Genomic DNA, 27,262 nt, shown 5'->3' on the forward strand with positions numbered 1-27,262 from the left:
AAGGTCTTGCAGGTTTACTCTGTGGAATGGTCAGGGAATTTAAACATGTTATTCACACAATTGCAGACAGACGGTTAAAATTAATGATAAATGATAGGTGGCTAGTTTGAGCCTATTTTGTAAGACATTTCTATGGGAATACTGTACATGTCTTATATGGTGAACTAGTGCTGGCATTAAAAGTTCTAAGACATCATTTCAGGTAGGAGACTGTTTAAAAGAAATTTAAAGGTACAGTATACATATGAAAGGACTGAAGACACTATGGATTTTTACTAATTTTTGCTGTTGTCCACAGCTAATTCTCAGGTGATTTGGTATAGTTGGGTGTGCTGACAGAAGATTCTATTTAAAAGCCATCAATGAACATACTGTACCACACTCTATTTCACTGTATCATTGTTATTACTATACATCTTTCTGTAATACTGGTAAAAACATTGTTTTAATTCTGCAATAAAACACTGAACAGAATTCAATGTAGGGAATCAAACTATTGCATAGCTTTCCATGAATCCATTTTGTCTTGCACTTATTATATATGCTGTAATCCAAAAAAGGAGACCACCTGTTCCCTGCAGATTATTTTTCCACAGGCATTGGTGATACTCACAGCATCTTCTTCCCCACTCCGGCTGGGACTGCCTTCTGCGTCACCGAATGAATCGTCTGTGGCCGGGTCACTGGCATGCGAGGTGGAGGACTTGGATGGAGAGCTCTGTCGGGGGGCTGGAGTTGGAGCTGCATAAAGACACAGAGCAAATACCCTGACAAAGACAGCCGCTGCAGTGTGCGAATACAGGCACAGACACAAGACACACACACTGAAGTCTCTAACACAGGAAATTCAGATCCTTGTGTTAAAATGTAATCTAATGAATTTGTTGTTCTCCACATTTTGACTTTTCTTGTCAGTAATGTAGAACAATACTCAGATGTGGATCCAAAATTTTTAAAGCATCTGTGTGTAGCACCTTGGATTTTTACCATGCTATGTATGTTCAATAAGTCAGAGTCAATTTTTTGTCAATAACAAACTAAAAGTGCATGGAGACTAGACAAGCCAAAAACTTGCGAAATTGCATTATAGACGTAAACAAGCTGTCAATAATTTTTTCAGTCAATCTTTTCAGTTTAATGTTTGTTGAACAGAGTCACTGCAAAGGCTTCAGTACTGAATACTGTATCTACATACAGTACATATCTATATAGATTTATATATAATATATTCAGACATTAAGAACATTATTTATATATTGATATAGAAAATGCATTTTAACTTGTAGTGAGTATATGTAGTGAGTGTAGACTGTGTTAAATGTACCTATGTATATTGACAAAAACTAAGAGAATAAAGAGGAAACTTTAAAGGCCAGGGTATGCACAGAACCTAAATGCCATGTTCTCAAGATACTTGCACTTGTACATGGTACTAAAACCTTTCACATTCACTTAGCACAAACTGTGGAACACTTTCTCTGACAATTATAGGCAAAACACAGAAGGATGTAACATAAGCTCTCTCTGGGAGGCACTAAATGTAATCGTGCTGTTTTCTCAAACTCTGTCATCCTTTCAGACAGCTGCACTTTGGGTAATGCCTTGTTGAATCTTCTTACAGCTCATGCCCATTCCGTCTCCAGTGTTCTTGTTAAAACTCCTGCTCTTTTATTTTGCTGCCTAACCTGGTGGATTGCAGTGCTGTAGAATATCATTGCGGGGCTATAGTTGCTTTAGTTTTTTTACCTGAAACAATTTAACATATATTCAAAAATATTCACTGTTATATTTTAGGAGATGATCAGAAGTAAGTGGAATCCACTCATAGGAAAACTTTAAGACCATAGCCAAAAAAAAATCCAAGATTAATATATTTCACCCTGTTAAACATGCTATAGCCCAAAACCTCTTGAGCAAAAGTGAAGAATTACACTATAACTGCAAAGTTCTCACCTCTGATTATTTTAATTTGCACAGAATGTGCATCCTGACATTGTATCACTTTTCTTACTAATAATTCATACAATACAGGTTTGTAAAATTAAATGGGCCATCATTGCTTCAGTCTCTCAGTATCATAGATAATTAAACAATCATAAATAGCTCACAGGGGAAGACAAAATATTCTTCTGCTCTTCTAAATGTCAGCTATTGCCTTTAGTTATTTTTCTGATAAAATGGATTCTAATTTCACAGCTCAACACTACAATCTGTTCTTGTTCCAGGGGGACTATAAGCACAATGTGGTGTCTGTATGGTGGACCCACAGAGCCCAGCACCTGTCTCTCGGAAAGCATGGAGTGTAAGGGTTTGTAGTGATATACTGTAGTTCAAGACATACAGTACAGAAACTTAATCAGATGAGCCGAATAAAAAAGAACAAAATAACCGGTACAAACATGTTTCTAGGACAATGCAAAAAAATGAAAACTAAAAGATGAAGACATCAAAAGAAAAAGAAGGGGATGAAAGAACAGAAAAATAAGCTGGAAAACATAAAGAAAATGCAAGGTACTAATTAAGGTACTGATGATGTCTTCCAGTTTTCCATATCCTTTCTAAGTGAAAATGGCATGCTTGTTTTGCAATGTACAGTATTGCTTATGTATTATATAAATCAGGTATGAGATTTTGGATTCAAAAGCTTTAGACTTTAGTCTAATGGACATTTTACAATGTGTCTTTGAGGAAGCCATAGAGCCCACAGTAACCCTGCTTTTTCAAAGATAACAATCTAACACAGAGATGAAGATGATAACTAATTCAACTAAGAGGAGCATCTTTCCATGTGACTTTGGAAATAAATGCCTTTTGTTTGCAAGAAGAAAATAAATCTGTGACATAAGTTATTATATTGGTATACTTAAAGATTGCTTGCTGAAGCTGGACACTAAAAACAAGAAAAAAACAACAAAAACCGTACAATAGAGCTGAAACGAAAAACTGCACAGCAGAATTAACCATTTCAGGCTTTATGAACACTAGAGATTTATTTTGCAAGTAAACGAGCACGAGGTACTTATTTTTAGTAAATTTGCATTAACTATCTTTCTTAATAATAATAATAATAATAATAATAATAATAATAATAATAATAATAATATAGCCACTGGGGTCTATCTATTGTCTGGATTTAGAATCTGTAGGATAAGAACTCACGTGAGTTGGTGGAAGGAGTAGTAGAAGTCACAGGAGTCAGGTTCATTTGTGATATGTCAAAGTCATCGCAGTCATCGTTGTCTTGAGCCACTCCCACACGGTTGAAGTAAGTGGTGAAGGCCTCCGAGGTGCAGGCCAACACTGGCTGCTCGCTTTTTCGAGATGGTACAGCGGGTGGTTTGGCCATCTGGAAATCTTTGAACATCTCTTTGCTCATCTTCTGTCGGGACGGATCTCCCTGCTGAGGGCTGGACACTGTGGGGGCTTCGCAGGTAGGTGGCACGGCAGCCACAGGTGCCGCTGCTATGCCCTGGAACATAGCAGCCGGCAGGGGGGAAACAGTTTGCGTCGGCATGAAGGCAGTGGGTGGAAATGCCCCTGCCATGGCAGCCCATTGCTGCTGAGTGGCAGGAAAAAGGTTGGCTTGACCCCAAATCATTGGCTGGGCTCCTGGGATGACCTGAGCGACGGGCATGGGAGGCTGTATGCCAAACGCCAGGGGCTGCTGGGCGGCAAACGGCTGCTGTCCCCAGTGGGCAGGCTGGACAGCTCCCATTGTGACATAACCTGGAAAGTACAGCCAAGGGCAAGAAGTGAGCTCCACAGAACACCTGGCCAAGCTAGCCTTACACAGTGTTACACAGACCACTGAAGCAGTCTTCACCAATCCTGTTGCAGCAGGCATAATAGAGGTGCTGACTAGAAGCAGCAACAGTTCACAAAGGGGGAAAATACATTGAGTAACCAGTGACACACATTAACCAACAGCGAGTGATTCACAAGAAGTATTCTTAAAACCACTATGGATTTTTTTGGTTTTCCAACCGGAGTACAAATACTTATGTATCTTATATTGAAACACTTGCACCTTCTCGAGTTAGAATAAACATTCTAAAACTAAGAACACCATCACATCGTATTAGAGTATGTATTTTAGAGTTCTTCAGGCAGAATCCTGATGGGGAAGTGGGCTTGTGTGAAGAATGAGTTTTTACTCTGCATTATATAGTAATTTATCCTAAAGTTTGTTTAGGAAAACAATGGGTCATGGTTTGTATTTTTAATTTAGGAATTCACTGAAAGATAAAAGTAAGACTGATGCAGGTTTTGTTGCTTCCAAAAATGTTAAAAGTAAATCCATAAAGAGGTTGTGTATTTAAATGGAGAGTGTCTTTGAAAGAATACCTTTGCAATAAGCCTCTAGTTTGTGAAATTGAAATCTGTCTGAGGGTGTCTGAGGGTGTTGAAATGGCAAAGATGTACACTAAAATAAGAAACAAGCCTGATTTTCTTACATTCTGCCACAATAAGCACTAAAAACTGTGCAAATTAAATCCCTTTACTTAATGTGGCTGCTGTAAATTTGACTGCCAAGGCAGAAGAAAAATTATTCACAACTAAGTTAAATGAAGTCCCAAAATTCAATAGTAAGCTACTTTGAATATATTAAAGATAATCACATTATCTAAAATAGGCTATAAAACATTTGTTTGGTCAGGTACGCCGTTGCTGAGCAAACATTTATAAGTCCAGGTTTACTAACAATTGTATAAGTATACAGAATTCATCAAAGTACTTACAGAATTGTTTGTAAGTACTATGATGAATTTCAATGAAATATTGTTTACATTTATACCACTATTCAATCTGTCACAGCCAGATGTCCCAGCTGTATCAGCAATTATAGAGGAACTGAATATGCATGTATGTTTAGAGTATACAGACAGCATCCAAAATCATCAGAGCCAAACTTTTGCAAGATCACTGACTATTTATCCAGTAATCTGAGTTTATTAAGATAAATATTTTATTAAACAGATTTAATTGTGTAATTGTGAGTAAATGTATTGTTAATCTATCACTCTATTATCGTAATAATTAATTGTAATTAAAAAATGAAGAAGGATTAACAAATATTTTATTACAGAGCCAACAGCTCTTCTATTTTGTATCTCCATTGACATACAGTATGTTTCAACCCAGGGCCAGTACAACTATAAAATTCACCCAAAGTTGTCTAATCTTTGTCAGTCATTATTCAACTGTACTTGTCACTTCAACATTGTATGTTATGAATACTCACTGAAATGTCAAGTACTGGAGTACAGTGTAACATGAATATGTTTTTTCCTTTTTTGTATGAGACTGTGCAAAGCTTTCCAAGAGGTCCCATTTTAGACACAATATCTGAGCAGCATGAAAATGATTAACTAATGACTGCAAACAGCACTGAGGAAAACCAATCTTCTCCAGGTAGGTACTGTACCACAATGTACTGTAGGGTCTTATGAAGACTGATTGAATCTCTTTTCTGCTCAGCCAAGGGTATATTTCATAACCTCAAGGGGCAATATAAGGAAAGTTAATCACAGAGGTCCTAATGCTTTACTGTGTTACTGTATACTGTGAGAGAATTCAATCCGAAGATTGATATTGATTTTATTGCTAACACTGTCATATCTGTGAGACACAGTTCATATCTTTGTGGTATTTCTAATAACTTATTATGCCTGTTGGACTGTCGCTTCCATTGACTTGAGACATGTTTAATTACATGCTCACAATTTCATAGCTGTTTCATAGTCTCATAGTTTAAAAAGACTGTGAATGATTTATTTCAAAGGTGACCTGCATCCTCTACCATTACAAAAAAGAATGCGCAAGATCTTTTAGAGCTTAGGAAATACAGCATTGCCTAATATCCTAGTCATTATATATTGAATAAAAATTGATATTATCTAATTAATCCATTCATTTAAATTTATTTTTCAAAAGTGGTGAATTACTTATTTTTATTTGATTCAAAGAAAACTCATTTTGTGAAATTCAATTTAAAATTAAGTATTTAATTTTTTAACATAGTAATTAAACTGAGGAATTCAAAGTGTTACCAAGATTAAATTATGACAACTGTGACAAATTATGACAACAAGTGAAAAGTCATAATAAACCATATTTCAGGAGATGTACACAAACCCTTTTGTTTTGTCTAGGTCTAGGCTAAAGTAATTAATGTTTAAATACATGATCTGGATTTAAAATGTTTGGCTTAAGAAACAATGACTTGGTCAAGTGGCTGAAGTCGTTGGAGACCTTGGCTATCACATGAGCCAAAGGGTTGCAGGTGGTAGCAATGACATTTGTGGAGGTATACATGAGCAAAGAACATCGGTAAGGTAGTCCGGATTTCTATACTGCAGCAGGTGACTGCAAGTAGCTGAGATTCATTTTTCTCCCAGACATTCATTTTGAATCCCATAAAAAACAATATAAGAGTAACATTATGAAATACATGCTCCAATAGTTTTCTATTGCAATTTTTAAGTGTACTTAGAGTAAAAGGAGTTCAAAATAAAAGTTTGGGAGATATGACAACAGCCAAGCTCAATTAGCCTCATCTGTCCTAAATAGTAATCATATAATTCCTGGCATCTTTTCCTCACATTAAAAAAAATACAAATACTATATGTAATTCTATATGTAAGCCCCTTCACTCTCTCGCATTTGACTTTTTCATCCCTTCTCCACCCCATCTCTACCTTTGCAGTTCCCCCTGTGATCACTCTGCATGGGGATCCCAGCCTCCTTGTCCTATGGAGACTGGCCCTCAGCCAAGCAGGGTAAGCCAAGTTGCTATGATTAAAACACTCAATAAACATTTCAGTACACTTAATTCTTGGTTGTTGTTATTCCTAGTGAATGAGAATGTACTATGCTACAGTAGCTCTAAGATAACATGATATCAGGACCTTATGGGAGCTGAATGGAGTAGGTGAATCTCAGAGCACTGGTTGATGGGTTGATGCCTGTGAGAGAAACTCTCCTTTACCTGAGGGCACTGATGCAGGGTTGAAAGGGGCGAACATCTCCGATGTGGGTTGATGAGACACTCCAGGGTCGAGCGTGTTGGCTGGAGATGCAGGTGTCTGACGGAACAAACAGCAGGTTAAAGAAGCAGTTTTCTTTCCTTCCTTCCCATGTGACTGTCTTCAAAGTGCAAATTATAAAAAATAGTTCCAGGTAATGCTTCTTTAAAAAAAGAATTAAAAGTAAAATTTTCACAAAAATTTTCCATTCTTTTAGTTTTGTTTCATAGTTTTTTTTTTATATTGAACGGGTTATTCGTATACTCGTGGTCATAAAGCAAAGGTTCCTTAACAAAATCTGAAAAAAAAGCACATGGTGTGGAAGTCGGCGGGACACTCACGGATGGAGATGTGATATCAGGAGGGGTCGACATGTCTCCAAACAGTTCCAGTTGATTAATATTCTGGAATTACAGATTTCAAAATGCATTTTAGAAAAGCAGAGGAAAGCTAAGGCTCCAATTTCTTTAGAAACAAATCCTCACTGGAATTCATGTCATACGCACCTTTGTCACGAACAGTTCTAAAAAATCTAGCAACGTTAGGTAGAATTAGTGAGATGTGGAGGCTCATTCCATGAATGTGAATTTGATAAAATATCTTGTTAGAATATGAACAACAACATGTGAATGAAACATGACACTAATGGATTGCAAGATACTCACCCGGAACTAGCCATAGCTTGAAGCAGGTGAGAATTATAGACTCCCTAACTTGAGTGAGAACCACACATAAATGCATTATTTTTTCTAATCTGATGTTTCCCTTAAGCAGGTAGAGAATTCATTTGTCACTTCATTTAATATTCCTCCAGGAAGGAAATATGGAGAGGGTTCATTCTATTTATACCACCTTATATTCCCAGTCTTGTACAGTACTCTGTATCAGATAAAGGATTTGCATAAATCATAAGACACATTTTGGATGTCGGTGCAATTCTTAAAATATTTGAGTCAATTGCATATCATTGCAAACTTTTTATATTAATGTACTATGTAGTCCTATTATTTTAATATCAGAAAACAGATCTAAAACTGTAGGATGAACAGTCTATTCTCATCTAGTGCTGCTTCAAACCCAGCCTTTTAAAATAAAGGGCTAATAAAACATTCAAATGCATTCGTAATGTCTGTTAGAAATTAGTATGCTGGCCACATTTGGATTTTGGATTGTGCAGATTTGTTTTTACTGATCAGGGTTTCAATAATAAGCAAACTTTTAGCAGGATGTTTATTTCTATATTTTCAACTACATAATAGTACAAGCAGTACACTATTTGACTATATTGATAAAGTGCTAATATTCCATTAACTAGTTATTTTAAAGACCATCTTCACACTACATTACACATTTTCCAAAGCTGTACTGTATTTTTTAAATGGATTAATTGTATGAATTACCATATGTAAATTTGTGCTACATAAAGTGGACCATACACTTTTATTTTTACCTTTGAAGAGTTATTATTCAGAGTGAATTGCTGCAATATATGGATCAATATTTACTGCTGATATCTGTTTTACATTAAATTTAAGTCAGGATAGTATCCCTTTTCATATTCTGTTTTAAAGAGGAATTCCACGTTTAAAAGAAGTTCAACCATTAGGGCTTTGTGATGGGATAAAAAACATGGTGTAGTTACATGTGGCATTTCTATTACTTGTTTACAAGCCGCCAATGAGGCACTGCTTCGGTGCCAACTGCATTACCAGCTTATTCAGTTTCTTGGAACTAATATCCATGACATAATGGTTTATTCCATTGTTGATAAATTATTCTTGACTTATGAATCACTACTCCAAGGTCTCCATGATTATATGGAATTACTACATATTCCATAGCAACATTTATGTTTACACATGGACATAGCTAGCAAAGGACACCGTGCCAGTAAGCAGCAAGTGTCCTAAAGGCTACACAGCAGATGACAGTGTATTGACATGCTTTAATAAAGGTAGTAACTTTGTGCACTCAATAAAACCATAAATGTACTTAATACTGATTGTGTTAAATCTATCAATCCTGAGTGCTGATTAGACATTAATACAATTTGGATCTAATTTCACTACTGATTGTGAACAACCTGTCTCCCTACATTCTCAGACTATCTAAACCTTACCTGGGTGACCTTGCACAGGTCCTCATCGATCTCCACCAGTGTCTGTCCATTCTGCAATGGTAAAGTGGTACTGAATGGGTGATAGGATGAGAAAGTGGGACAGCAGTGACCACAGACACTGGGTGAATGAGTGAAGATGAAGATGATCAGTCAAAGACATTCTCCATGTGTGACCTGCTCTCATATTCATTAATATGGAAAAAACATTATCTTTTTGACCTGTGACTCTCAAATCCTACTCCCTCATGATCACATACACAGGACACTATATATTGTGTGATTGAACAGGTAAGGAGAAGTACAGGTTGCAATGCAACTAATTCAGAACACAGGGAATAAACATACTTATTAAAGGCCAGTACTGACAGGGATTTCAGAATAACTATTCCAACCAATCAGATATCAATTAGACATATCCTGCTAAAGAAAATTCTAGTTCTAGCTTCAATATCTGTTCCATGAGGGGATAAGGAATAGATAGAGAAAAAAGATAAATAAAGATAAGCCATGAATCTCTTTATTTTAAATGTCTATGTCTTGTTTTCATTCCAAACCTCAGGCTGTCAGGGCTTTTCTTTTCATTTCCTGACAGGAAGCTGTGACTGTTGGTAATTGATGGTAGGAATAAAAGCAACAATTAAAAAGGAATTAATTATGCCCGCCTACCAATCAGTACCACTGGCAAAGATACATAAATGTGTTTCACACACAGAACAGAATACATGCAAAATGCAAAAATGCAAACATTATAATCAAGCACTGTCAGATAAGTCAACTCCCACTTATCCAAGAATAATTAAAATATTGATTTTAACTTCATTCCCTAGTGTTAGCAGTAACCATGGCATGAAAATGACCAGAAAGGGTGCAATTAAGTGATGTCATTGTAGGATGATAAGGATTAATTCTAATAAAAAAATAAAAGCAATGAAAATGGTGCTGTCATAACTCACTACAAGAATGGGTTGAGGGATCACCAGTAGAGAATAGTACATCACAGCACTACATATAAAGAGTATGAAAAAGAAAAAAAAGCTTATACAGGTAGTTGAGACTTATTTTTGCCTGATTAGAAATCAAGATATTTAGAACCACCTTAATTACATTATTGTTTGTAACAGTGACCTGTTTCACCAGCCATTTTGAACTGCAACAATCTTTATAACAAAATAAAAGACACGAGTATAAAATAAGCATACAGTATGCCCTGGGTATTTCTGGTTACAAGTTCTTGGTGGACAAAATGTGTTCCAGAAAAGCTGGACTGCTGAACTTATACATCTTTAATGCTGGTACTGGTACTCTGAGGGGTTTATTGTGTTTGACATAATGCAAAGTTGAGTCAGTATAGTCTAACCTATAGCATATATAGTATAGTCTCCTAAACTACTGCTGCTTTATGTATTTTGGTATGTGCAAGTTTAATTGGAATAATGGTAATCTAGCCCTGAAGGTAATATGTTATTGCAAATTGACTGCTGCTACAGCAAAGCTTATTAGAGTTTTGTTTTTATTTTGCTTTTGGGAGGATAGGTTAGTGGTTGATACCACTAACTGATAAGAAGTGTTGACCCTCCTGACTGTTCACCCTATCTCTCTCAGTTGAACTGAATACTGTATCTCCATGACCTTGGTTTCCTGACAGCCTCAGTACCTCCTCTCTCGCTGGACAGCTGTTCAGCCTTGCTACGCCTACCTTGCAATTTGTGTACTCTGGGGAAAAGTGTAATTAATCACGTGTGTGTATTTTGCATATGTTAATGTAGCCTACATAATTAACATTGTATACCTTATCTCCAATTTTCTGATTGATCATGCAAATGCATTCCATCTGGAAAGAAAAAAATGTGGAGCCATTTGCACATGGTACTAAGATTAAGATAAGAAAACAGGGATGCCTAAAGCATACACTTACGTTGGCTGTTTGTAGCAGATTTCTTCTGCTTCATAATGTTTGTGTGTAAAATCATATTATGTAGTATTAGTTCATTTTAATTTGGGGGGCAATAGGGACCTTTAAGGACCTTACTGATTTACAAAACGTATTCCACATAAAAAACTGTATGAAAAGTGAACTCTGGCCCAACATTGTTAAGCATTACATTGTCTTTCTCCTTAATATGCCACAGAGAAGTGCAGTTAGGCTATTTCAGATTCCACTTTTTATATGTTCATTGGCAGTAGCAGAGAGAAAACCAGGATGATCCTTCTTATGTAAGGAATTGTATGCAAGTTAGCCGAAAAGTGTAAAGCCCATGATTAGTGTTGTTAGAATGAAAGCTTTTGAACTCAGTTTTACAAAAGTTCACCTACAGTATTTGGCAGATTGTTCCCCACTGGAAAATAACATGCTGAATAAATACATAAACTGTGCATTTTTAAACGTGATTAAATGAGAAGTCATTTTTTTATTTCCCCCTAAGGATACTTTCCTGATCTGTTTGCCATTTATTTCTACTAAAGCAAGGTGCTTATTATCTAGATACTATGCTTGGTACAAATGCACACATCAACTCATTTTGTAATTTGGGTCTTGCAGTGAAGCCATTCCTTTACCATATCTTCTTAAGACTGCACCATTCTCCTTAATTCTCCTGAAGACTATTTGTAATGTGCCAATTTGTTATTAATTAATATTCTATGTAAAGTTAGTTGGAAGCATCCATGAAACATACATGATAGTTTGTGGCTGTGCTTCTTCTTCTTTGCCACCATAAAAATAATGTGTTTTAAAGTCAACACTTGGCTGAGTTCTAACAATAGTTTATAGGATTCCAGAATTATTCTGTGTTTGGAACAGATACATTCCAGATTTTATGTATAAGTATTAATATGCCTTCTTTGATAATGTGATTAAAATAATATAAACAAAAAGGGTACAACAGTTTCATAAAACTTACTAATCAAGGATATTGAATCTGAAACCATCCAGGTAAAGCTATTTTACGCTTGATTCACTGGTACTAAAAAATTCCAAATAACTAAATAGACTATCACAATTGTGGTTTTAGGACTGGTAATTTCAGAGTTAAGCACACTGTGTGGCTTTTCATGAAACTATAGACACAATAATGTGTCTGATTTTTAAAGAAACAAAAACAAATTAAAATAGAAATGCTTGGCCTACATGAATGTAAATCAACATACTATAAACACAGGCCATAATGAATCATATCACACATAAATAAGTACTGTGAGTTCAAAAAGGCTATCTATCCAGCTTTCTGGGCTATGTTAAAGGGAGTCCCTAAATAGTGTTTGCTCATTGAAATTGTTCTATATAACATTATGAAAAGCTCACCCTACTCACACAATCGACAGTACTTATAACAATTGCAAAGTAATTACAAATAACATTTTACTTTTAGCGACACAAATACCGTATTTTCAATAAATGCACAGATCCAAAGGCATCAGATAAGAGCTTGCTTGCACCGTATTCTAAGATGGTGAAATGTGTCAAAGGAAATAAACCTACTGTAAATGTGATTGGATGACAGGGACAAGGAGCAATAAGCACTCAATAAGCTCAGACTGAATGAACAGACCAGCAATAATACCAATGAAAAAGAACCTAAGTCAGCTTTTCTACATCCATTTGAAATGAGATAGCAAGTTTTAACAAGTTAAAGTTTGATTGTTTGTTCTGCAACTGGCAACAGTTAAGAAGACTGGGCATTTGCTATACACAGGGCATTGAATCATTTAAACAGCACTGCTTTAAAATGTTGCCTTTCAATTAATTTCTTATAAATACTTACTATATCCTTTGTCAATGGTTAGATTGTATACTTCTACCCAGATGGAAAGAAATATATTTTCAATTGTTTCCTTTTTTAAATATAGACTTTCCTTTTATTTAATAAGCTTCATGTAATATCAATAGAGGATCACTCTTCTAAAGAAACAAAATACATATTCTTGATCTACCAAGCAGAATCTTCAAAAGAACTATGCAGTTCTAATGAAAATACATTTCCTATCCATATGAGTAGTTCCAAATCATGCATTTCAGTAACTTTTCATTTTAGGGGTTGCAAATGTCATGTTTTACAGACATTTAAAAATCTGTTATTTGTAATTTGTCAATTAATTTAACATTTCTACAGGATAACTATCAGAGTTTTCTTATTATGGTATTATTAATAATAAGTAAGAATAAGTTACTACTAAGCACTAAAGAACTATTAATCTACTACAGGCTATAAAGAATTTCTCATTTGCAACCCCTAACCTAAAATGTTGCAGATTATAAAACTGCATGCAGCTAATACAAAGCAAAAGACAACCGCAAACAAACCTCTCAACATACCTAAGATCCAATTCAGAACAATAGAACAAAAAAGGTAGAAGCAATTTGACTATAATAAGTGGAAGTTAAAGAAATTAGTATGGGGACAAAGGCAGTGTTTAAATGGTGGGGGTTTGCCAGAATTATTTTTTTTTATCAGATTACTTGCCTTTATTAGATTTGGTTACATGCAAGCTCTAAACCATTGGTAAATTACATATTATGACATACTTTTGTCCTTCCACAACATGCATAAATGTGGCTCCATTGTCCTATTCTTGGAATGTTATAGATTTTAAACTCCTTTTGTGGTATGTTTTTAATAAAACCTTCATTCCAACGAATAAAATCATTCAAAGGAAAAAAACTAAAAAAACGGCTACAGCCTCCTCTGCTATTCCTACTGAGAGGCACAACGGATTTTCTAGATCCCTCCAGTTAGTGTAGAACACACAGCACTTGAGGCCCGTGACCCTGAGAGAGCATACTGTATGTTCCATACAAAAGCATAGCGCTCTGCCAGAGATCACATAGGATTCTAAAGCTGAAGTAAAAGGGGCAGCAGCAGAATTCCATATGGAGAAAAATAGAAGGAAATAAAGAATAAAAAACTACTGCCTTTGCGCAGTGGGCTTCACGTGATTTGGAGTGACTGAGAGGTTTGCCTGAGGGTAGCAAAGAACAAAGCACAAACACCTACACTCACTGGATGCCGTTTGGGAACATCATAGACACCTTCCTTCTGCTGACTTGTAGGGACCTAGATTGGCAGTCAGTCAAGCCAAAAATAAGTAAACAAAAAATTATCTTCAGGCAAAAAAATACCTATAACCTTCAGGAGGCAAACAGCAGCACTCAGACACCCCCATCACCACCACTACCAGAAAGACAGGACAACTCAGGAGGAACTCTACTTTTCAGGAAAAATTAAATGTTTGCCTGCCTCACTAATTTATGAGAATCATATTTCAGTTGAAGATATCCTTCACATATAATTAAAGTCTAAGCAAACCTTTATCTGAATGAAATCACAAAATTGCAGTATAAATCTGGTTTGTAACCTAACAGTACACATTACTACAAAATGTGCTGAAAAATAAATGCAACTTCTTTCTGCAAATCTGTTCTAGTTTTTTCATTTCAGTAAAATGCCAAAATATTTAGCACAATATTTTAATTTGTTCCCATATATCAGTATAATTTTAAAAACAGCACATTTATTTTTAAATTAGAATGATAGTGAGAATTTTTTCTCATGTAGGAAATTTCATTAGTACTAAGAACCTTTGGAGGCAAAAGCAATTTTTTACAGAATTTCTAAGATTTACGAAAGCAGAAACAAATTTCTTAGTTTTGTTGTTGTTTCAGGCTTATTTTTGGTGATTAATATTATTTTCACTTTTTCTAGCTTATTTATATTTGTTACAATTATTTCTGCTTCTGCTTTGAAATGATTCAGCTTATTTTTTATTTAAAGATCAAAAAGCATTGCTGGTGATTAACCTTCCTTTGGCTTTCATCTTCTAAAGAGGAGGTAAGCACAGTGCTACTCAGTGGCAGAATTAGAACACCACGAAGGTCAGCTTATTCCTTTGAGAAGGGAAATTGTAAATGCTGCACAGTGTAGTTGCAGCAAATGACTGATTTTTACGCAGACCAACAGATAATGGTTTCCATTTGGCAATTACTGGTTTCTGAATTTTTCATCACTAATCATTAGCAATCCAGATTTATAATCTCTTTGCTTGCACAGTTGAAAGAATTTAACATATTTTCTCAAGACATTTCTGAAGTAAGTTTTTTAGGTGCAAGAATCAAGTGAATTTCTTCACCCGGCCTTCAGTGATATAAAAGAAAGCAGAGAATGATTTTGAATAATAAAAATATTTTTTCCAGTCCTCTCTCCAATACTAAAAACAATCATTCTTACTATGTTAAACTAGGCTGTATGCCTTCACTAAATTATTCCTAACAATAATTGGTAAATATTGCTACTGCTATGGAGGTCCCAAACCAGCAGAATACGTAGCTCGTAGAGAATAAATAACTGAGTGCTATCAAATCAATGTCTAGGATCCACAGTTGTATCAATCAAGCTTAATGTGTGTCTAAGTGTTTTATTTTGCAGTTTGGATCAAATCAAGCCTTATGCTCTGTGTTAATCTAAGATGCTATTTTTGTAAAAAAAAAAAAAGCCATATTAAAATAAGTATCTAATACAAAAAAATAATCACTGAAAAATATCTGAAGATGACCGGGATGGAAGATGGAATATTGACTTCCACCAAACAGTGAATGTGTCATACATCATTTCATGCAGTTTGGAACTTGTTTGGAACCAACTTGTAAAAGATGGGCCGATCACTAGATGATTTTCTATTTTCTATATAGCCTAATCTGGACAAAACTAGATAGAAACACCTGTTCCTAATTATTTTGCTGCAAATATGGAGATAATAAATTTTTATGAGAGTTGGATTTGGTGAAGAGATTAGATGTCTCCTGCTACCTGAGACCATGTGAGAAATAGAGTCCCTCTTGCTCAGTTTTAAAAATACAAGCCTCCTGCCTTGAAGTTCCAGCTGTCAGATAGGGCAGCATTGATTCAGAAGGGAGGTTTTAGTACCTGATAAATGTTCTCCTCTGACTGGGGCTCACGGATGGGCTCGTGTCCAGCCTCAAACACAATATACTATAACATCGGCAGCACAACGGGAGAAGGCAGAAAGAAAAACAGTGGGAAAGCACAAAGTGATTGGTAAACAAGATCAATACAAGCATGGCCCAAGCAGTTACACTCAATCATCTGGACCAGCAGCCCCATTTACAATGAAACAGATCTGCACTGACTGGGGATTCGGGATTATTCTCATCCATACCAGCAATGTCATGGGACATATTTTTTAAAAGAACTGCATTCCTTCTCAAATGCCACTATTTATGCAATTATGCAATTCATTCAGTTAATACTATTATCAGATAACATTGTACAAAATTGGAGATGTTTTTGGTAGGGATGAATGTTTTGTAATCAAATTGTGAAATGCACATGATAAGCTATAATGCTTATATTGTAGGTACTTGTAAATTCAAGTAAAGAAAAATCAAGAAACAATCAAATAGAATCTGCCATTCCTGCCCTTCTCTGTGAACTACAATGACTTGATTCAGCTGTTTCTGAAAGGAGACAGAGCAGACAAAATCCTCTTTTCTCATGATCTTTACAGCCCCACATGGAAGAGAAATTTTGGCTAAGTCAAACCCAGCTCAACCCGTTGATGGTTTGCAATTCTGATTAAAAAAACACTGAACCACTGAACCAATTTTCATAATTTCTTCACACACTTTATTTTGTGTTTGGTACTTGTGTATGTGAGTTATGTTCACTAACATACACAGATATAATTGAAATTTAGAAAGTATTTCTCTGTTATGTAGGGAGTCCCTGAATTTTCTGGCCATATTAATATTTTTTTTATCTGCATGCAACTACACAGGGCATAGTTATTCTTTTTTCAGCTTATACAACGGTTAATATATTTTGCTAAAGGTATTTTGGGTCATTTGCCATATTCCAAACATTTTGAAAAGGGTAAAGGGTTAAAGCTGTCTATATTCAGTGAGTGCTACAGAGCATTGTATTAAGTGAAGCAAGTGGAAAAAGAGGTGCAATCAAACCAGGCCAGACCTTCAAATCAACCAGAAAAAAACTGTGTAACACTGCACTGGTAAAAAAACTAAAATGGTTAAACACAATCAATTACTGCAATGATCCACTATGTATTAAAAGTATAGGAGGGATGAATTAATATGACATTAATTTTGAAAGAGAAAAATGTAAGGGTGGAGTTTGTAGTTTGTGACGCCTTTTACTAACAAGGGAATTTTCTACTATAAATTTAAAGCAAAGAGTCTGTATCAGATAACCTCAGAAATAAAAATCATATTCATAATTTGTATAAAAATGTACCTGGTACACAGGGTCTTCTACATCTTCCTCCAAAATCGTCTTTGAAAGCATTTAAGAAGCAGAAGCAAAGATTGGACCAACAGAAAAGAGAAAAGAGGAGGGAGGATAGTGGTGGAGTAAAAATTAAGATTCAAAGGCAGGCAAATCAGCAAACTCGACAGGAGCACAATAAATTTTTCAACATCTGATTATTAAAATTTCATTCTTGGAAGAAATATTCATTGCTTTTTCCCCACTCAAGAAGCCACACTTTGACAGATTTTTGTAATTTAATTGTAAAAGCTGCCTGAAACTTATCACCCAGTGTGATCTAACTGCTAGCAGATATGTTCAGGCTCAAAATAAGTAGCAATAAATGCAAAGGAGATCAATGAGCTCTCTTTAATGACATGCTTAATTATGCAGAGACTGCCACTACTGCCTTTGTCTTGAAATTGTATTTCAGATATATTTTTTAAGTTAACATACTTAACCACAGTTTATTTTAAGTCATACTTTTTAATATTTTTTATATACACCGGTTTCCAGTTCACTTTAAAAAAAATGCTTACAGTGAAGAACAGATATTGTAAATGCAGTACATGTCTTCTGTATATGTTTCTACAGAATCCTTAGAGCATCTACAGTATGTGAGAATGAGTTTGCAATGCTGTAAGCTTGAACTAAATGATTTCCTGGTGATAGAACGCCTTACAGATGTGAGTCACCTCACTGTGTTTTTATCTGGCTGTAACTTCTTCCAGGTCAACACTTTCTTTCGAATTCTCGTTTTATATGCATTCACTAGAGATCATGGCTGACCTGTCTGTACTGACTGTACAGTATGTACATTCATAATCTATCATTTCTTAATAAAATACTCTTCCAGTCTTATTCTGTAATAAAGTGGAGATGTTGCTCACGATAAATATTGGAAACACTCAGGTTTACCTGGTAAACTGCCTGCTCACACTGTTTATCCTTCTGTGCCTTCTTCTCCATCTCTTCGCGCTGCTTTATCTCATAGATGAGTTGAAAGAGATCTCGCAGATCAAGGATTACAGGCTCAGCCTAGAGGATGAAAGGGATGCTGAGGCTGATGACTAAGTCATATATCTCTGTATACTGTATACTTCCACATCTCAAAACTGAAAACAACAAACATTAGATTATAACAAATAAAGTCCAGCAAACAAAACTAGAATGAAAATAGCCAAGGGATCAGATCAGAAGTTAATCAATTTACTCTTTTACTTATCTTTTACTTACAAAATTCATAGTAAAAAGAGATTAACTTGGGAGCTGTTTATGCATACTGTTATCCTCCAAAAACAAGTCTGTGTGGCTTCACTCGTGAAACAAACAGTGCATACACTCCTTTCAACCTGAAGTTCATCATTCCACACCTGGAGCATTTGTAGATCTATGCTTGGCTGAAATAATGGACAATCACTGACATTTCTGAAAAGATGTACAGGTAACAAACAATAAATAGCTGTTGTTTTGTCACTGAATGAAAACAAAACAAAGTAGCCTATAAAACATAAATCTCTTAACATTTAAACATGACAGAGTTTCTATTCCCCTCTGAACCAAATGGTCTGTGGTATGAGCCTAGGATAGGTGCTCAAAGGACTCTAACATAGGGAAGGTGATATAGCTATTACCACTGGCATAGCATAGAAGGTACAAATCCAAGGTATTCAGGAGTACAATTCTATGTATGTGCATTAACTACAGATGAGTCTGTAGATGCCTATGTGTCAGCTGAACATAAGAACATGAGATCATGGTTACAAAAGAGAAGGAGCCATTTGGCCCATGTAGCATGTGTAGTAGTTAGCAGCAAAGTGATCCGAGGAACTTTTTCCAAGAGCATCTAAAAATAAAATAAGGTAAAGGCTTCAGCAAAACAGCTTGATTATCCTACATATTTTCACCCTATCTGGGTAAAAAAGTGCCTCCTGTTTTCATGCTACAAACCAGTCCTGTGGATGTCTAAGGAAGGGGGAAGATCAGATCAAGAAAAGGGAGGCATTCAATGCCTGTTGGAATTAGTAGTTTGATTTTTTTTCAATGCTCTGTCAACAATACTATACTGAAAGTATACTGAATTCCATCTCACAATATTAAATTAGAGAAGAGTCTGGAGCTGTACCAACAAAGCTCCAAAGTCATTTTTAAATCAGGGTGGGTTAACACAACACCTTCTGATTCTTGTCATACAGATCATGAATTAAGAGAAAATCAACAATGCCACAACTATGACAATCTTCAAAAAAGTCATACAGGGGGATCTCTGCAAGCTTATTGTGGGTAAGCGCATTACGAGAGTTGTCCTTGGCTATTGCATTACCCTTACTGAACAATTTGTTCTAGAATCACGAGTGGATTAAGACCCTCAAGAGGCACAGTGAACATCATGTCATAATCCATCAATTACTTGAAAAACATTTAACCTATTTAACCTCCAATGCCTTTGGTCAAGTTTAATTTTCTTGCAAATGTCATGATGTTTACCATTGCAATATTAACTACATGTTAAAACATACACTCTCATGTGCATATTAAATCTGGTATGATGAATCCAATTACCATGTTTCTGAAAAGGTTGTTGGAAATGAAACCTCTCTACCGAGATGCAACACTTGCATAACTGGCAAAAATTATGATTATGAACTTTAAACCAAGAGCAAACAGTACAGACATTACAAATAACACATGGGCACATCTATTTGGCTTGTGTCAGACTTCCTAAAGCTCATGTCAAAACAAAACCGAAGCAACATTACATGACTCACAAGCCCCATACAAATTCAGCCAGTGTTCTTACCTAGAGAACCATATGTTCTCAGTGGAAATGAAGCACTGTGGTCAAAATGCTGTGATGTATCCATAATAATGAACAGCCCTTCATACTGTTTTCCCATAATGAATTAGTCCCCATCCTCCTTCACAAGAGGAGTTAGATATGCATGCTCAATGCTCCCTGCTATGCGTGGACTCTGAAGAGACAGTGCTTACATGACTTTCTCATTACTACAAAAAATAACACCATAAAATTAATTAATTCTACTTGTTTTCTTCCTATAGTCCATCCACATAGTTTTATCATGGATGCTATAAAACGGATTCATTTACAGTATAGATACCTAAAGGATCTTTGAATCTTTGAATTAAGCATTTACTAAATGCTTAGTACTTTAATCACATCAGATTGATATCAGTTGATGTTGTGGTTTTAATTTATTTATAACCCAGGTGTTATTGAATCTGTACTGAATGCACATATATTGAATCAGTTTACCTCAATCTTTATTTATTTCCCCATAAAAAAATTCTCCCTCAATACAATTCTGCTCCATGCTTGACTCAGAGTTTGAAAGGGATGGACGCCTAATTATTATTAATTTATTAATGAGTGAAATCACAGAAAACAGAGAACCGGAGCAAACAATAAAAGAAAACAGAAAGTATATTGGGTTTGAATTAATTTAGTAATATACAAATAATTTCTTTTTCTTTTTCGACTACACAACCCTTTATGGAGTTAAATATACTGATGGAAAAGAGAAACGCAACACCTTCTCCTCCACACTCTGGCCCTCTCGTCTGCGTGGAACAGGCTGAAGAATGACTCATCCGTGAAGAGAACCTGATGCCACTGCTGACGAGTCCATCCCAGCCTCTCTCTGGCCCAAGCCAGTTGGGTGTGACGTCTAGGAGTTGTGAGCAGAGGGCCTCTGACAGGTCGTCTTGCTCTAAGGCCAGCAGTTTGGAGCCTCACTGTCCTGTCATTGATGTGGGCAGTTTCAGCAGCAGTACGAGTGGCAGATCTGAAATAATCTCTCAGATGGACGAGTCTGATGTGTCAGTCCTGCTCCATTGTGGTCACTCGAGGTTGACCAGATCTTAGATCTGTCCTGTTGGTCTGCCTAAACCCTCTCTGCAGTCGGGACACAGTGGAGCAGCATACTCCATAGTGTTTGGCAACGCTGGCACATGACATGGCTGCCTGCAGCATGCCAGTGGTCCTCTCCCTTGCTTGTGGTGATATTCAAGGCATTATGGAATGCACAGAAAACTGGCTGAAAGTGAGGACTTTTTCTTGCAGTGACCTAAGCTTTGAATTAAGGCCATTTGAAAGGTGACTTGATCAGGCATTGTTTCACCTGGACCTCATTGGGTAAAAGTGCACCTAACAAGCTTTTGTGTGATTTGCAAGTTGCAATGCTTCACTGCACAAGCTGTATTGCTGGTCAGAGGGCTTAAAACAAATTGATACCTTTTTGTGAAAGCACATAAGTGTAATGAATCCAAGTGATGAAGTATGGGGATCCTTTGCAGACGAAGGAGAATGTAGGGGCTGTAACATGTGTCCAATCCAAATCAATAGGTGAGTCCGTAGTCAAGATCAAAGGTAGTTCAAAAAGCCGAATGAGGTATACCAAGAGATGTTTAACAAAAGGCGAGATAGGAGCTCTCTAGTAGAGGAATCAATACCGAGCAGCGAGTAGCGAGTTTAGAGGGTTTAAATAGAGCTGTGTGCAGCACAGTACAGCGGGTGGTGATGGTTTAACAAGTGTGGTGACACTTTTTATGATTAGTCCGTTGCTGGAACTGGTTAGCTCATCTGTGGGTCGAACTCTGCTGGCTGGCACTCGTGACAATAAGTTATAACTAGAGTATTCTCACTCCAGAAAATGTTGCATTTCTTTTTTCCCTCAATATATTTTAAACCACTGTGGATCTTAATCTGAAGGGTTTTATGTGTTTGATTAAAATGATAAGCAAACATACTAAAACTATGGTATCCAGTTTCTGATAAAGATCTAAAGAAAACAGGTTCTGAAGCTTAACATTTAAGAGTTTTATATTGAATGACTGTGCAATGCTCTAATCCGGTGTGTCTGCTCATCCGGCCACTGTACTCACTGACTGTGCTGTCTTGATGGCCACAAATCGGTGGTTTCCCTCCTTCCCACACACATAACCAAAGGCTCGGTGATCTGTGATGTCCTTGGCAATGTATGAGATTTCATGGACTGCGTGGTGATGCTGAAGGACCTGCAACCAAGAAGCAGTAACACGATTAAAGAAAGCTTCAGGAAGGGGCACAACTGACTAATTTACATTAAAGGCTGGGATACAATTGGCCTTCAGACATACAGTATGTGCTGTGTTACATTAAAGACCTAAAGCTACACTAGCAGATTGATAGACACAGCATTTTATTGAAACAACATGGATGCTATCATAAATGGGTTAGTAAGCAGCTTAAGTGGTGCAGTATACAGTACCTCCACGCAGAACAGACAAGATCAAATAATGGAATCAGTGCACTATCAACTAAATCTTAAGTATAGGTACTACAAATTTATAAACTCTAAGAATGCTCCTATATCCCATTTAAGAATCTGCAATTAAAAAATGAAAAAGAAATAGAAATAGTTAATTTACAATATTTTAAATTTCTACAGATATCACTCTTAATTAGTACTTAATGCTCTGTTTACAATATACTAAGATTAAATAATTTAAATCCACTGATAAAGATTAAATATGCAACAAACACTATGGTCCAATATTCATTTTTTGCATTTTCAATACTTCTTAGTATATATTAGATTTGTAAAACTGAGTGGAAAAGCATAACATTCTTCATGATAATACCTAGAGAATCACATGCTCTCAGTGAAAATGAAGCACTGTGGTTAAAATGCTGTCATGTATCCATATTTTAAATAATGAACAGCCCTTCATACTGTTTTCCCATAAGAAATAAGTCCCCATTCTCCTTCACAAGAGGAGTTAGATACAGTATGCATGCTCAATGCTCCCTGCTATGCATGGACTCTGGAGAAACAGTTCAGGACTCCTTTCAACAAAACATTCAAGCTATGTGGCAAAATTATTGCTGATTATATTTGTGTCTAAATGATTGTACAGTAGTACTATATATAAATGAGGTGCTTAATTTCCGTTCTGCTAGTAATAATATTGTACCAGCTGGGGTAGAAATGCAAGAAGTTTATTTGAACTCTACTTTAATCACTACATCATAAGAACACAAGAATGACCTAGAGCTTATCTGCAATTGCACTTGATAATTTAGGAGTTCTCCAGTGCGATCCATCATTACAGGGCTCCATTGCTGGCCCAGTCAGCAAGTGGTTCAGAGCAGGACCACATACTGCATATTCTTAAAGCTCTGCTGTGTTTTGACACCATTTGCCAGCAGCCAGTCTCTTTGTTAAAGCCACAACAACTTTCATCTGCAGAGATGATAAAAACAAAATCACTTGCTACCTTTTTCTTGCAGATGCAGTAGCAACATTAACATTTCTGCCCTGTAGCTCTATTCTGTGCAAAACTAAATAGTACAAAAAGTGATCTGAAATCAAGATAGGTAGATAAAAATCATGTTTTCTTAATTTCTACCTTGTAGACTGAGCTTTGATTCCATAAAAACATTTGTTTGAAAAAAAAATGAACAACGTCTTGAAATAAAGAAAAAAAAAATTAAAAAATTGCATTCCCTTGTCATAGTCAGAGGATGTCTTATTTATAACTTTCTCTGTTGGATCTTTGCATTGGAGATAAACTGGGATGTACAGAAAATGCTGTGTTATTCTCCTGTCCCTAGGGGATTCAAGACCTGTTTATCACCATGCAAAAGAAAAGGAAGTTCTGCATTCTTCTCCTGACACTACAAACTTCTTATGAGAGAGAGGATTCACTTAATCTGTTTATAAGCACACACCTAATGGCTGGGCCTGGTCAACACTGAGCTTAAAGGCTGGGATTCTATTGGCCTCTAGACATACAGTATGTGCTGTGTTACATAAAAAACCTAAAGCTCCACTAGCAGAATGACAGATACACCATTTTATCAATACAACATGGAATTTATTAGCCTTCAGAGCTGGAAGAAGTCCAAAGAAAACTATTAAAAGTAAGAAAATGAAGACATCCATTGCTATAAATGGTATTTGTGGACCACTAGGTGACACTCCTCTCTCTGGACCAGAATTTCCAAACCAATGCCACAGAATAGTGGAAAGAGGACACTGTGCAGCAGGGGGTGTCATCCTTCATGCCATTTTCAAAATACAGGTGCTGTGACTAACATTCATTTGTCGTAAATGTGTAAATATATGCACTAATCTGGTACATTACTACATTTTCATTTAGGTACAGTATATCTGTTATATAAATACAAATGTCAACAAAATATTAAATTTCCATAACTCATCACTCACAGGTATATCTTCCTTTAAGAGCAATTGAACCATCTCCCCCTTGTGTTTCTCACTCAATGCATAACAAGCCAGAATCAAGGCAGAGATCTAACAGGGACAAAACTGAATTCATACTGTATGCTTCCAATACCTCACTGCAAGCATGTCATAAAGAGCAAATCCTCCTACATTTGCAAAGTTTATTTTTAATGCTATTGCTATCCATTTGATGCTTTTACCGCTCTTCTGTTTGCATAATGGATATCCAAATCTAGAATGGACCAGCAGAATTTGTGATAATTGAAAAACTTGAAATATAGATACAAATGAAAAAAAAGTTTTAGATTTTAGTGAGAATACAAGTACAATATATTTATAAGCATTAAAAATACGAGAAAACAAAAGTTAGCCACTTTGAACTTTGTTATTTGTTCCACTACTATACATTTCACTGAGAAATGTGACATGTCTGACTGAGATAAGCGAAGTAGTAAACATTCTGAATTGAGTAATATGCTGTAAACCCACAGCAAGTCCTATATATATTCCTAAAATTAAGTTTTGAACTATTCAATTCATAGGTATCGTTTGTGCAGCAAGACGAATAATTATACAACGGTCTGGAGACAGGAAATAAACCTTTCAAATAAACTGGTAGTATAGTATTATTTGCCTTTCATTGTGTCACTTTTTTTTTCTTTTGCCAAGGAGAAAGAGATAATTACTGAATTCCTCTATAAAAAATAAAAATTATGCTTCTTGTGTGTGTGATAGAATGGCTGTAAAGCCACTTTCTTTACATACAAATAATAATGCTAAATTTTCTAAAAAAAATGCAGCAGTCTACTACATGTACATCAATAAAGAGAGGCCAATCAGGAGGTGTGAAGTCAGCTAGCATTACACCTCACACCTGAAGAAGGCTCCATGGCCAAAACGTTGTGTTTTCTTTCTTCTTTTTTTCAGCATGGAATAAACCTATTACTTGTTCCTTTGCAGCCTACGCATGCTGATGCAGCTACCCACCTGAACTAGTATCACACCTTCCCCGTTCTCTTAACAACAGACTACTTTTCTTCTAATTTCTCTATTCATTGCAGGTTTCAATGCTCTTCACCTATCCTGACTTCACACCTCCCGATTGGCCTCTCTTTCTGTCCCCTGCTCCCGCCCCTCGCTCCTCCTCTCTCCAAGCTTTTGTTCTCCCGCTACATTACCTTTGCTTACTGCCCTGTCTTTCTCACACCTGAAGAAGGCTCCACGGCCGAAACTTTGTTTTCTTTCTTCTCTTTTCAGTATGGAATAAACCTATTACTTGTTCCTTTGCATCAATAAAGAGAGGTCACTTTTCTATGCAGCACAGACTCTACCTCTGAGGAACTGATTGGTAATAATAATTTCTTATGAAGCCATAATTATTTATGGTGTGCATCTTTTTAGAAAGTCCTTACTATGGGTTATTATAATTTCAAATAGTGTTCTGTAAACTGCTATCCCATCTGTGTGGTTAGTAAATGTCTTGCCTGTTAGTGACAGCTTACGTAGTTCTGAAGATCTTGCATTAATTATAAAGGCCTAAGGAACAACAGAGAGGTAACTTCCTGTTTAAATTCAAAGACAAAAAAAGTGTGCCATGAAAAAGCAAGCTGGCTATTAGAAAATCATGGTAAATGAGGTTGGGGTGGAAACAGGGCACTGCTTCTCACTGTCTACAAGAGCAATAGGCAAACCATGTTCCCTCAACACTGATGACAAAATACCAGCTTATCATCAGCTGTGACTGAAAATAGCCTTTTCTGCATTTGTGCAACTGTAATTCACACTAGTTGAGACAAGGAAAAGGCCTTCAATTAGTATATTGCACTGGGAAATGCAATTTCATTTCTGTTATAACAGTCTTGGGTCACGCTATAAATATTTTCTAAAAGACATCCTGCTTCTTTTGATAGACGGTGAATGGATAGTGTCCATTTCAAGGCTGTGTATGAAGAGATAGTATTTGACCTTTACCTGCATTTCATCACCACTTAGTTCTGTGAGGACAAGAGAGACATTATAGGCCATGTGTACAATGTCAGCTCGGTAACCTAATTTGTGGCATGTTGAAAAGTATCTGCTTATAAAACCTTATAGAGTGCCTGAATGAAGAAAACAGATCACACTGCTCAGAAAAGAAGTTGCCAGTCTTGTTTTAAAATGCAGACTGGGATATTAATCCAGCTTCTGAGCTATTCAAGGCCGAGTGATTGCCAGCGCCAGATGTGTACGAAGACTAAAACGTAAAAAAATATACACCAGGGACTGAGATCTCCAAGATATGCCTGTCAAGAAAAATACAATATATCTTGTCACGCAGGATAATAATGAATACTAGTGTGATCCTACAATCTCTATTTGAAAAAGCAAGGATGGTTCCCCTGGGTTTTTGCCATCAATACAGAAATAGTGATATTCAAATATGTTTAAATAAGCAGAACATTTAGTGATATAAAAAAGACTGGCACTAACTTCCAAGGGAGATCTATAAATCATTAGTGTGTTAAATACCACTGCTTTGATTCTCAACAACATGTAGGTATGGATCAATCTACCTTATTTCACTCAATCCTGAGAATAGTTCCAAATCATTAGACCTAA

General features: G+C 36.1%; 1 protein-coding gene across 13 annotated transcripts in view; it reads right to left on the bottom strand.

Moving 5' to 3' along the window:
- LOC102696525 (DAB adaptor protein 1) overlaps positions 1–27,262 on the bottom strand; it is a 362,145-nt gene that overhangs the window by 13,348 nt on the left and 321,535 nt on the right. For 6 of the 13 annotated variants that reach the window (XM_069194212.1, XM_069194218.1, XM_069194211.1 and 3 more), the window contains 10 exons: positions 22,320–22,451; positions 18,336–18,455; positions 17,406–17,444; positions 16,062–16,127; positions 14,136–14,195; positions 9,145–9,195; positions 7,367–7,429; positions 6,989–7,085; positions 3,160–3,726; positions 614–741 (listed from right to left, as the gene is read on the bottom strand). In XM_069194212.1, the coding sequence (XP_069050313.1) occupies positions 614–741; positions 3,160–3,726; positions 6,989–7,085; positions 7,367–7,429; positions 9,145–9,195; positions 14,136–14,195; positions 16,062–16,127; positions 17,406–17,444; positions 18,336–18,455; positions 22,320–22,451 (1,323 nt within the window). The remainder of the gene's footprint in view (positions 1–613; positions 742–3,159; positions 3,727–6,988; positions 7,086–7,366; positions 7,430–9,144; positions 9,196–14,135; positions 14,196–16,061; positions 16,128–17,405; positions 17,445–18,335; positions 18,456–22,319; positions 22,452–27,262) is intronic. The other 7 variants (XM_069194217.1, XM_069194220.1, XM_069194216.1 and 4 more) reach the window with 5 other exon arrangements.

Source organism: Lepisosteus oculatus, chromosome 9, assembly GCF_040954835.1.
Source record: "Lepisosteus oculatus isolate fLepOcu1 chromosome 9, fLepOcu1.hap2, whole genome shotgun sequence".
Classification (NCBI taxonomy): Eukaryota; Metazoa; Chordata; class Actinopteri; order Semionotiformes; family Lepisosteidae; genus Lepisosteus; species Lepisosteus oculatus.